This window comes from Medicago truncatula, chromosome 3 (assembly GCF_003473485.1).
Source record: "Medicago truncatula cultivar Jemalong A17 chromosome 3, MtrunA17r5.0-ANR, whole genome shotgun sequence".
Lineage (NCBI taxonomy): Eukaryota > Viridiplantae > Streptophyta > Magnoliopsida > Fabales > Fabaceae > Medicago > Medicago truncatula.
In genome coordinates, this window is record NC_053044.1 from 58,775,202 (window position 1) to 58,789,217 (window position 14,016).

General features: G+C 33.1%; 1 protein-coding gene across 2 annotated transcripts; it reads right to left on the bottom strand.

The window, feature by feature from the left end:
* Nucleotides 1-1,805: 1,805 nt before the first annotated feature.
* On the bottom strand, nt 1,806-6,507 carry LOC112420461 (chromo domain-containing protein LHP1). Of its 2 annotated transcripts, XM_024780000.2 has the most exons (7): nt 5,939-6,507; nt 5,664-5,857; nt 5,525-5,550; nt 5,357-5,443; nt 4,823-5,281; nt 2,281-2,341; nt 1,806-2,148 (listed from the first exon to the last, which is right to left on the bottom strand). In XM_024780000.2, the coding sequence occupies exons 2-7, from the start codon at nt 5,811-5,813 to the stop codon at nt 2,104-2,106; spliced, it is 828 nt and encodes a 275-aa protein (XP_024635768.1). In that variant the 5' UTR covers nt 5,814-5,857; nt 5,939-6,507; the 3' UTR covers nt 1,806-2,103. The 2 variants fall into 2 exon arrangements, with proteins under 2 accessions (XP_024635768.1, XP_024635769.1); XM_024780001.2 differs by lacking the exon at nt 5,939-6,507 and having other exon boundaries at nt 5,664-5,880.
* Between the last annotated feature and the right edge of the window lie 7,509 nt (nt 6,508-14,016).

The window sequence follows — 14,016 nt, forward strand, 5'->3', positions numbered from 1 at the left end:
TGGATGCAGTAATTAATCTTGGTCATTCAATCAAGTCAAAAGTGAAAGATAATTTGGTGAAGGTCTAATTTAAGTTGATCGATTTTAAATCAACAACGAAGATAAGTTAACGTTGGCAATCCAAGTCTGGATCGTCATTGTTATCATAAATGATACAATGTTCTTTTTTCTTGGTGTTGAGCCTTTGGCTACGGGAAAAGGGGATCCTAGTAATTCGGAGATTGGACTTAAAAAATGTATGACTAAAATTTGTTTCCACCAGGAATTAAATTTGGGTTCTTCCAAATAATTCACTTTTAGGGGCAGCTTGTTAACCAATTGAATTCAAACACTTGGTTAATGACATAATGATCTAACATATACCTCTTCGAGAAAAAAAGTAAGAAACAAATACGAGTTAAATTTTAATTCTCATTTATTTTTCTCTATTTTATGTCAAATTTATCTCATAATCTAAGGATGTTTGTTCGATGAAAAGTAAGAGAAACAAATACGAGTTGAGTTTTAGATTTCATTTAATTTCCTTTATTTTTGTGACTGTCTCACTCGTTAGGATGTTGACCATAAATTTTAATTAATGAGGCAACACATTGTTAGTATGTGTAAAGCACCTTTAAACTGACAACATATACAAATTAAATCTTTTAAGAATATAATTTCTACACACTGTCGGTGTAAAAATATTTTACAAATGAATATAATGATATATTGTCACAACATTTAATTTGTTTGACCTCACATACTTATTAAATAACATGAAAACAAATCATTAAGCGTATGCATAAAACCTCTTTAAACTTTAACTGACAACATATACAAATTAAAACTTGTCAAAAAAACATATACAAATTAAATCTTTGGGTTAATACTACCAGAAAAAAAAAATCTTTGGGTTAATTAATATTTTCCCCGTCATTTGGATGAGTTTTGAAAGAAAAAAAGAAAAAAAAAAAACCCTATGAAGAAAAATTTAGATACCCCTTTGTCGTTCAAAGATTCCAAAAACAACTTTAAACTCATCTAACGGGGCAGCTTAACTGACATGACATGCTGGCTGGGCAGATTATTTTACCTTTTTTTTTTAAAGAGCCATGCTATTTCTCGCGAGCAATAACATTGCAAACTGTTCACCAACGGCTCTCAACCGCTTGATCAATCCATTTGGTAGATTACATGGGTCAAAGTAAAAGGAAGTGGGGCGTGCTGCAGTAACAATTGTGATGTCGTGATAATTTGTCCAATCAAATAATTTGTCCAATCAGCATGTCACGCCAGTTCAGTTGCTCAAATGGGAACAATGTTGTTTTTGTTGGAATCTTTGAATGATAAGGGGTTATTAAGTTTTTTTTAGAGTAGTTTTTCAAAACTCACCCAAATGCCAAGAGGAAAAACATTATTTAACCCAAAATCTTTTTTTTTTATGGTATAAAAGATGACCAAAGCTGATAAGAAAAAACTAAACATTCCTAAGCATGTCATCCCCGAAAATATCATCAAGAGAAAAGATTATTAAGCTCGCCAAGAGGGGTCTTCAAACAAATTAAATCCTTTAAATATAAGATTCTTCATTTTACTTTATGAAAATGATTTAACAGTGTCATTAAAAAAACACCGTTGGATCGTGAGAATAATTTTACTTTAGTCAACAAATCTAACTCAAAAGTCATACAAAGTACACCTTGTATACAAGTGATTGTTTGACAATGTAAAATGAAAATAAAAAATCTTTTAACAGTACATGAAGATCAATCTCTTCTAAAAATATATGAACAAATTTGCTAGTAGAAGAAATGAAAGGGGACGAGTTTGACACAAAAGTAGGATGGATTAAGTGAAACAGAGATCAAATTTAAATGATGTTCAATGCACAACATCTAGGCAATTTCATACGGCCCTTTTCATGAGTAAAGAGGATAAAGCATGATGTAGAATAGCTGGTCTAAGAGGTCTTCAAAAGATTTGGTTATATAGTCATTTGTCATCATACACTAACCAACAACTAACCCTTCACTATGAGGTGCATCTACAACTCCATTGTATATAACTAACAACAAACAAAGGAGATATAATCACACAAGAAAGTACTTTCAATACATTGCCCAGTTAAGTAGGATTGTACCGGAGATGCTGCTCATAGAAATTGATCAGCTGCAAAATTCCAAAAATCATCAACTTCATGTGAGAAGAGGCCATATAAATATTTTGAAGACTGTCAAGAAATGAAAAATTAACAAGAAAATTATCCTTTCAATCTAACATTGCCAAGATATAGTGGATTACCAGTTGTGGATTGTTTGCCTTGAGATATTTGTTATCCACCATAACTTCTGTTCCATCAGACCTATAGATTTAATCACATATGCATTATGTGAAGAAGCATGCGATATGATTATTAAAAGTAATCTAGCTCACTTCAATCTCCATGAAAGCGGTGGCAAAATACAAATTTTGCATCAAATCAAATAAGGCATTGAAGTCCTAAGCTCCCATAAATTTAAGTAAGGTATGGCAAAATCATTTTTCGCCTACTAGTTTTTTAGACAGATGGTATTTATATAGAGTTGTTTTATTTGAACAACTATTTGAATGAAAACTTATGTGACAACCATTGATTTACAAAGAAAATGAAGTATTGACACAAAAACCAAAGCAATAGAGAGAGAAAGTAAAAAAATAATGTGAGTATAAGAGAGAAAGTTGTCAAGAAATGGTTGTACAAATATCATTTCTCTTATATAAACTTGAAGCTTTGGTTTTGTTTCTTGTATTCAAAGTTTAGTAGTGACAACAAACTACAAGTATCCTGATCGTATCTGATCACAATGCTCAAATGTTCACTAACTCATCGTCTCTTTATATCTATATCTGACAACATACATGATCATTTAAGGCTTCCTCATGGTGTCTATCTACAGCTTCTTCCAAGGAATCTCTATTGCAGATGTAGGACTAAACACTTAAATGTTTTTTTCTTCAAAATTTGTGAAAGTTTTGTTTTTTTTCCTAATTCTTTCTCTCTTTCTACCTGTGTCCTTGCAGAGTATGCCTTCTTTTTCTATATTCATTCTTCTTTGAATAAATTTTTTATAAATACAAAAAAATTGTAGCAACTGCATAATAGTAGCTGGAGCCCAATAGAAGTAATCTCGATGTGCACTCCAAGCCCGAATAAATAACATGCATGGCTTGTTATTTTTAGCCTTATGTGGTGGATTAACTAATTGTCAGGGATGTAAAGTCAATGACAATCTTTCCTAATAAGCTAGTGTGACTTTTCTCCTTGCCACCCGCATTCCTCTAAGGGTAAATTTCAGCACAAAAAATAAAATAAAATAGAGAGGTGTATTCTTCACTTCCAGCCCATAGAACTAAAGTGCTTGGGGCATGTTAGATCAATAAAACCGACCATTACCTAAATTCTACCACTATTAGGGCTTCCTTCAACAAACAAAAAAATCTCTATTAGGGCTATCCTCTAGTAAATGAACTATAAAACTGGACGTAATTGAGGAAATCTCGACTTCTTAATTGCATTAACTTTCATTCTCTTTCATCAAAACAACATTTCCTTTTTTTTTGGAACAATGGCATTTTCTTTTATTAACCAAAGAAAAACAAACAGCTGCTTTGGGCACTAAAAAAATATAGTTTCAATCTCAATATATTCCAAGCTAAATTTCATTCTCTATTTATTAAGAAAATAAAGCTTTTATCGATTAAATCTACGGTAGGAGTGAATGATCTTGCAAATATTAGCAGATGGTCAAGTAATTTAATAACATAAGGTTGACCAAATATTCTCTCCGCAAAAGATAACAATAAAGAGAAATATGTGTTAAAATTAATTTAATTTCCATGCATACAATCGCTCAATAATTAAGACGAGTAAACCATTTTTCATACTAAAGGACAGACTCTTAAATCATGCCAAATATGCCAATTCTTAGTACTGACATGGTAAAATTGAAATCGTGATTAATAAGATAACCATTTGGCGTGATCTAGGTCAGTTTTGTCGAAGTATTGATTTACCAGGATCCAGGACAAACAATATAACGAAAGATTTTTATTTTTTTATGGAAAATACAAAAGATTTTGAGACTAGGTTCTAACTCAATCAGACATTCTTAACTGACTGATAAGGTGACTGCAAAAGGGATTCTTTTCCTTACATAATCCAGAGGCTTAAAATGTTTTTCATCAAACATGTGCCCCTTTTGATACAGAATACTGCAATACTAAGCACACAGTTCTAAATTAACTTGCAATTACATTATCTCTAATCTAATGAAGTGTCTTTCTGTTACCCCCCTTAAATTTTTAAAGATTAAGTAACTACTTTATCAGCAAAAGATAACAATCTTACAAGTATATTGGCTAAATTGAAAATAGTTATGTGCTTGATTAACTACAGTCCCTCGCTTTTAACGTATGCTCTGGGTTTAAATAGATTATAAAATTAATTTCCCACATATAAGTAACCAAATGATCAACTTTAACCTAATAATCGTTAACATTAAACAAATAACTCAACCTTTGACTTGATTACTATAGTACTAAACATACCAGCTATGAAACTGATCATTATAGAACCAAATGAATAACCTAATCATCATAGTACTGATCAAATCACCCAAATGTTAACCTAGTCATTATAGCAGTTAACAAATAACTGAAACATTAACGTAATCATATAACAGTAAACAAATAGCCAAGACATGATCAAGTCCAACAATCAGAAGTTTTGGCATTTTCAGCTAGAAAACAAGTAGATTTATAAAGCAAAGGTGTAAGAATAAATTGTGGAGTTTGAGTGACTAACCTCATAGCCATAAAGGTGACTAAAATATCCTGCTTGTAGCAAGATAGAGAAGTTGAATAGCCTATAGCCTTTATAATCTTGACAATATTGCTGGCAGTTTTAGCACCGGTGATGATTTGATGAGTATTGATATTATTCCCCACATAAGGAGCAGTGGAGCCAAGTGCATTGTTTGTAGGAGAAGATTCGTCTTTCTTGAACCTTTTAACGGAAGCAGATTTTCTGCGGTTGGTTCCTCTGCGGTGAAGGGAATTCCCATTGGATTGAGCATGAATGGGTGTTTGTTGGGGGAGGTTTGATGTTGGTTGATTTTGGTGAGGAATGTGTTGTTGTGAATTTGGGAGGGGGGTAGGATGAGCATTAGTAGTTTGTGGTGGAAGGTGGGTGGTGGTGGTGCGTCTGGTGCGCTTGCGAAGAGGTTTTGCTCCTCCTGCTGCTGATGTTGCTGCTGATTTGAGGCTGAAATTAAGAAGAAGAAATGAAATGAAATGAAATGAAAGATACATAGAGGAGAGGAGGGTTAATGAGTACTACCTCTCCTCAAAGGCATGAATGAGATCGGGAACAGACTGTAGGTTATGAAGAGGTTCCCATGTGTTGGCAGTCTCCGGCCAGCCACGCCTATGAATCGTCAATCAATCAATCAATCAATAATCTCTCAATAATAATAATAAACAAAAGCAAGAAGAGCGAGTAACTAACCATTTAATCAGGTACTGGACCTCACCCTGTTAATTCAGTATCAGCAGCAGCATCAGCAGCAGAATAATAATAATAAATAATAAATAGATTCATAACAAAGTTGAGTAAAATAATAATATATAGTATATTTATTTATTACCTTGCGGAGCCTTTTACGGCGAATGGTTTCGATTTCAAAGAAACCATCATCAAGCTGCTTAGGAGAAGAAGCATCAGCATCACCATGTTGACAACACTCTGAATCTGAAGTACTACTGTTGTTGTTGCTGCTCTTCTTCGTCTTTCTCATTTCTTGCTTCCTCCCAACACAACACTTGTTTCTTCTTACCTTCTCTGTTTTTTATTTATTCATTTTTTAAAGTAAGCTTTAGATTCTTTTTATTTATAGATTAAAAACATTCATATAAATCTCACCTGATTTTTAACACAAATCCGTTCTGTTCTGTTTTAGCAATCACAGTCAAACCAAACAGAGCCATCTGATCGAATCGACGGTTATGATTCAACTTCTTTAGTTTGTCCACTTTAAACCCACAACACAGGATTGGGAAAAAAGGGAAAACACAGAACCCATTCTTCTTCCTCTCTAACTTCTCGCTTGACACCCATCATCTTCCTCGGCGAACCATTTAGACATGAATTGGTCAATTTATCAAACTCTATAACCAAGGCGAATGCAATACGATCCACCACCGCTAACAGCCGCTCCATTCTGATGGGTTTGTTTCAGATAGTTCACTGTTCCGACATCGACACATATCCTCGGAGAAGCAACACAAACTACATGAACCGCAACACATCACAAGTCATCTGAGTAGAATTAAGTTAAGTTATTATAGTTGTGGTTGTGGGTCGTATGCAGAAATTGAAAAAACTGAAAAACCACTTCGCTAATACAACCCATATGAATGAATATTTATAGCACTGTGTCAAAGATGAAGATCAGAAATATTTGCTTCAGAGGGGTCGACGAAAGACAGAATATTGACGGTATAATTTTTCCAGATTTTTCAATATGTGTTGTTGTGGGTTAAAGTGGACAACAAACTAAAGAAGTTGAATCATAACCGTCAATTTAATCAGATGCCTCTGTTTGGTTTGACTGTGTGACTGCATCATTTCCATGACTGCATTCAATCACAATCCGTTTTAGCAAGTTTGAATTTACTTCAAAGATGTGGTTTTTATAAATTTGAGTGATTTTTTTTTTAAGTAGAAAATATTTATCACTTCTTCTTCTAAGTTATTAATACTTTAATATATATATATATATATATATATATATATGAGAATTTCTATGGTACACTCACAATTTTGAATGTACTGGTACTCTTGTTTCACAAAATATATAAATTAACGATCACTTTAATGAAATAAAAAAGTATTTGTTAATATTTATATTTTAGAAAACATCATTTCATAAGAAAAATCATCATTTCATTGTTTATAAGGATCATATTAAAAAATTTATATTTTGTCATGAAAAATAATCAATATTCATTGTTATGAGTAATAAAAATTCTTAAAAATTAAATTTTATTTCGTCGAAGCTTTTGGTAAATAAAATTTAATTATCTTAGTTGTCAATGATAGAAAATAATTATTTTTCTTCAAAAAAAATAACTCATTTATTATTAATTTTACGACTTGGTGTACCGATACACCCAAATTTATTGGATGTACCATAGAATTTGCCTATATATATATATTCAATTAAAGTCCACAAGTCATGGTTTAACCGACAAAAATGTTAAATTGGATAGTCAAACGTTGTTGTTATCTGAGTTTGAATTCCGCAATTTTACTTGTGTGTGTAGTTTATACTCCCTTCATTCCTTTTCTTTTGATGTTTTAGAACTTCAACTATATTTCAAATTTTTTGATGTTTTAGTGAATTTATTATTGTTTTCTCAAGTTTACCCTTGTTAGAAAACACAATAAACTATTAAAGTAGTTGTGACCTTTGGTTTATCACATGTGAATTTTTATTTTTTTTGAAGAATTCAAAACGGAATATATTAACAACGGCGGTGTACTCTTTGAAGCACAAGGTGTACTACAGAAGCCACCCCAAAGAACAAACATTCACAGAATAATTACAAAAACAAGTCAGTCGATACCCAAACAAAGTAACGGGTCCGACCACCATCGGAACGTGCCGTAAACAAAATTGGCGTTGTTGGCTTTCAGCCACCACAATGAATGATACTTAACCTTTTCTACAAGATCGAACATATTAACTTGGGAATTCTTGAATGTTCTATTATTTCTTTCGTTCCAAACTATCCACACACACAAAAGCCAAATCATCTGCATGAATATCCGGCGCTTTGTCGACCCACCACTATTAGTAAACTGATAAAGGTGATCATGGATGGTATACAAATCGACACCGGAAATGCCAATCCAATTCTTGATATGCTGTCAAAGGCCGCCAAAAAAGTCACACTGAAGAAACAAGTGATGTGTCGTTTCGTCAAAGCCACAACCTGCAACACACCTGATATCCTCCGAGTGTACAATGTCGTGCTGCTGAAGGTTGATTTTCGTGGGCAGCCTATCGCGAAGAAGTCGCCATGCGAGAATGGAAACCTTCAAAGGAACATGCTTGTGCCAAACGAGCTCATCTGTCACGGAGATTAAAGGTGCAGCCTGAAACGTTAAGATGTCATACGCATTGCTTACTGTGTAGCCTTCCCTAATGTCCGGAAGCCACTGCCACCTGTCAGAAACATCAGTATGCACAATAAAAGTATTAAGTAGCAGGCGACACTCGCCTAACAACTCCTCCTCCCACACCCACAACGGTCTCCTCCAACTCCACGCCTCGCCTCCTACCTCCCAACCCCGCGCGAACATATCTGACACCGTAATCAACTTATTTTGAGCTAAGCTAAATAAACGGTCAAACCTCCTAAGCAACGGAACATCTCCAATCCATCTATCATACCAAAACAAGGTATTCGACCCGTCTCCTACCTTCCTCGCCACCCTCTCATCAAACCAGCCCCCTCCCTCGACACCATTACCATCTCTAATCTTCGTTATCTCCATCCACCAAAAGGAATCACTCCGGCCCCCTACCTCCAACCTCTCTGCCTCCTCACCATATCTCGCTAACAAAACCTTATACCACAACCCACCTCTATCAACTAACATCCTCCAACACCATTTTCCTAACAACGCAAGATTAAATTCCTTCAACTTCCTCACCCCCAACCCCCATACTCCTTTCGTGAACAAATATAATTCCAAGCGATCCAGGAAATTTTCCTGTTGTCCTCACTCCCTCCCCAAAAAAACATTTTAAACAAAGATTCTATGGAAGAGATTATACCTGACGCAGCTTTGAAAAAGGAAAGAGCGTAGACAAGCAAAGAGGACAGGACAGACTTGATCAAAACCAATCGGCCTCCGAATGAGAGAAAACGACTCTGCCACCCGGACAATCTAGATTTAATGGTATGCAACACAGGGTCCCAAAATGCTAGTTTCCGAGGGTCACCACCAATCGATAGGCCAAGATACAAAAAAGGAACCTTACCAACCTTACAGTGCAGAATAGACGCCGCCTCGTTTAACCAAGAATCCGCAATATTAATTCCAACAAGTAAACTCTTATGGAAGTTAATGATAAATAAGGACATTTAAGTAAAAAATACACAAATATTTATATACTTTAATTACTCCTTAAAACTTGTATCAAGAGCTAAAAAGGAATGGAGGGAGCAGTAAGTTTGTCATTTCACCTTATCCATTTGAATTAGAAATAAACTGGAAACCCGTGCCAAGCACGGGCTAGAATTGCGATTAATTTTTTAAATTTTATTTTATAAAACCTAATTAAACTGCAAATTGATCCTTGATTATTTTATACACAATATATCAATATAACGCATTGTTTTTTGTTTTTTAGGAAATCAATATGACGCATTGTTTTTGTATTATGTATTGCATATTATATAAAAATATCAACGTATACATGTTTATTGAGGATTTTGTATCAGTAAACGGAAATGATTTAACGAATGTAAAACCGAAATATTAGTATTTAAGGTCGGTCCGGTTCCATTACACGTGGCTCCGGGATAGTCAATTGGGATAACCAATTTTATCTTTTTCTCTCAAAAAGAATCTCAAATAACAAAACCGACGTTAATCCGGATGAAGTTACGAAGATGAAACAAAACAATGCAAAGTGTTCAATGAGTAGTTGAACTCCTAGTTATTGAAGCAAATTAAAAAAGGTTTTTGGAAGCCATTAAAACTCCACGGCTACCACCCAACAATCGCATCATCACTTGTGCTTTTCCTAACTTGGTAGGACCTCCTAACATCATCATTAAAAATAGCTTTCGGGGAACACCTTGAAAAGAAAACTTTGTCCACTCGTTGCAGCAATTTCTGCGGGCATAGGTGAATCAACAGGATTCTACATTTTAAATAATGAGAAATTAGTTCCATTTCATAAATACAGTTCACTAACAGAGGCAATCCAAAAGTAAAAACCAAAAGGTAGAGTTGCATCAATGTAATCGACCAAGCAAACCATTGGCCTGGACGACATCGTCACATGACTTTCCAGAAAAATGAGAGGCAACACGATCAAACAAAATAAAAGAGACAAAAAAAAAAAAAAAAACTCGTACACACCTGCGTCATCAGGATTGACTGATTAAACGTTCCGAAAAACATCACGGTACACAACATTAGTGGTCTCAGTACACACATGGTTTTCTTCATCTAGAATAAGCATTTTCAATCCCTTTTTGGAATTGACTCTCGACACAGCGACGTACAACTGTCCATGAGTAAAAACTGGTTTGGAAAGATAGATTCCAACATGAGACAACGACTGACCCTGACTTTTATTTATTGTCATTGCAAAACACAACGCCAACGGGAGCTGTCTCCTAGTGAATTTGAAAGGCAGTCCAGGATCACTCGGCACTAAGTTCATTCTTGGAATAATTACCTTTTCACCAGCATTTTTTCCGGTAATAACAGTTGCACCAATAAAGTTATTCCCAAGATTGTCTACAATCAACCTAGTCCCATTGCACAATCCAGCTGCCTGATCAATATTCCTCATCAACATAACTGGACATCCAACTTTAAATCTCAATTTATGGTTTGGAATACCGAAACACTTGATATCGTTTAAGAATTCGGTGGTAAACCACTCGCTTTGTACCTCACTATTCTCATCTGATTTGCAGACCGAATCAGAACTGATATATTCCTTTTCGTCTCCTGGAACCAATGACAGAAGGAATTCGTTTACGTGGTCAACAGCTTCCAGTGTGGGAGCAAGTAAGTTTGTCATTTCACCTTATCCATTTGAATTAGAAATAAATGTATTCAATTAAAGTTCTAACCCAAAAAAAAAAAAGTTAGGATCCTTTCGATTAAATTCTTCTTCATTTCTTTCATTTAAAGAAATAAAGACAAAATAAATATCTCTTATTTATTAAAGTTAACCTGGACGCTAACTGTTGCCCTAATTTTAACCTAAATTCTATGCTTACTTTTACTGTATTACCCATGTATAATTAAACCTATTGAATTTAGTTAATTTAATCAAAATCTTATTTTCAAACGGAGAGATCTCTTATCTCTTATTTATTAAAGTTAATCCGGACGCTAACTGTTGCCCTAATTTTAACCTAAATTATATGCTTACTTTTACTGTATTACCCTGTTTAATTAAACTTATTGAATTTAGTTAATTTAATTAATTTAATCAAAATCTTATTTTCAAACGGAGAGATATCTTATCTCTTATTTATTAAAGTTAACCCGGACGCTAACTGTTTCATCCTATAATCGTTGCTCCTATTTTCAACTCATCATTGCTACTTTGTTTTTACTAAATGGAGTCCATCCTATAACAGTTTCCTCCTATTTTGTTTCCCTGCTCCTACTTTGTTTGCAAGATAAACAATAACAAATATATACTACTAAATCTTGAGATGTGGCGGTACTTGAAATTTTTAGAAATTGGAACTTTAGAATATAATTGTTCTTGAATGTATGATTTAGGGTATCTCTATCACCCCTAATTTCCCAAACGTTGTTGGCTTCTACTTGAAAATAGGAATAAAACTTAATAGATTGATAAATTCAACATGCTATATTTATTATTATAAAAAAAATATGAGTGGATGGTAAGGAAAAAGAGAACATGAGTGGACCTTTAATTAAAAAAATAAAATTTAGTATAAGTGAACCAAATGGATATGAAAGCATGGGCAGCGAACGGTTAATATGCACATGAGTCCTATAGGGGTCCTATATATTTCATGGGTGGCGGCTGCCCCTTTTCATTAGTACCTAGCTCCGTCCCTGTACTTAACCTATAATGTTACGTTACGGTATCAAGGACGATGTCATGGAAAATTATGTTATGGTATAGTACCAACGTCTATGCTTCTTAATATTATGAAATGCTATATGACAATCATAACACTCATCAACTATTTTTTATGTCTATCTTTTTTATAATAACAATTGTCGTTTAATTTTATAAATGGAGAATATTTCAACTCAAGAAAGATAACAACAAATGAACAAAATATATCATAACTAACGATAATTATGTCAAACGAGTTGTGCAAATTTTAAATTCAGGTCTATTGTATAATGAAGGCTAGTAATTAAAATATGGGAAACACTAAATAGTACGGTAGATTTGCTCATTAAAAAATTATTTTAAGAGTAAAAATTCGTTAAATATTTGCACTATAATACTATATCAACATTAATATAATAGTTTTATTAGAAAAAATCTTTTACATGAAAAAATCCATTAAATAGTTGCACTGTGTTTGTTATGGATTTTTGCTTATGTGGAAAAAAAAATTGTTACAAAGGAATTTTTTCATGTAGTGTGATATGAAAATGACAATAAGATAAAATAGAACTTTGAAAACTAATGACTATTTTTAAAATATAAATATTAATATAGTGGTTAAATATTTTGTTATTTTATGCACTTGTATCGACCGAAGTAAATTTTTATATATCGATAGATAAAATTACAAAAACTCATGATTATTTTCAAAATATTAACATTGATGTAAAGTGTTTCTATTAAAAAAAAATTATATGCAAACCACCGTAAAATATTTGCATCGCTTCTAATGTAGATTTTATCATGTGTTTATATTTGTGAAAGCAAATTTCTATGTACCGATACGAGAAAGTCAATATGATGTATCCGATCCAAGGATCGACTAATCCGAGGGGACCAATCCCACCGCCCACTTGCGAGGGCCCCGTTTTAAGCCAGAGCTATGAACTTGTCCGCCGAAATTGGCACCAAAGGGAATCGAACATGAGACCTTGAGAGAAGCATACTCCAAAATCGCAAGCCAACCACTAGGCCAACCTCAAATAGGTTAAACATTAATGTAGTGTTTCTATTAAATATATTTTTTATTTTATTTTATATGTCAAACATCATTAAATATCTGCATCTTATTGTTGCAGATTTTATGAGATTAGATCTACGGAAAAAATATATATTTATCGATATTAATAATACTAAAAAAGAAAATCCAAAGCAAAGTGGTAAAAAAAATGGTCATTCGAAAATATATCAAATGTTTTATTTTCTTCTATAAATATTTCAAATGTCGTTCAAGCATTCAATTTTTTTTTTCATACAATGTTCATTCAAATATTTTCAGGAAAAAATACACATTAAGTTGACTTAAAAGAATACATTAAAAACATTTGAAAGACGTTATTTGCAGGAAGAAAAAAAAATTAGATGAACTATATATATATATATATATATATATATATATATATATATATATATATATATATATATATATATATATGAGACAGGATTCGTTAACACCAAATCTTAACCATTTAATTTATTTGATCAAAGGGTCATAATAATTTTTAAACCAACTCACCTTTTTTGTCGTGTATACGATTATCATCATCCACAACTGGAAAACCCAATTACCGTAATAAGCTTACTGAATCTTTTCGTTGATCTAGGTTAAAACTGATAATTTTGTATATGCTTTTGCTCTCTCTTGTTCATTGTCGAGGTTGGTGCTCTTCCTCCATGAATAAATTAACGATAGTCTTGCGTGAAAATTTTGTTACAAAATCAAGCTTCAATTCAATTATCCCTGTTTGTTTCCTCACTATAAGTTGGTATTTGATTTTTTTTCTTTTACCCAATTTTGATTTTTCCCCAATTTATGTGCCCTAAATAGTTCTATTGCTTTGTGGAAAGCAACAGGACAGACCAAAGATTGATAGTATATATAATATGTTTCTGAAAAAAACCCCATCTTTGATAGGATTAGTTTTTAAAACAATTATATCAGAGAAGAAAAGAAAGCTTTTTTCCACAAACTCCATAGACAACATATACAATTTCATGTTAATGGTTAATTGGTTACTATCCTGGAACACACGTCTTTACAATAATAAAGAACAAGTGTTTCTAAATAAAAATAAATTCG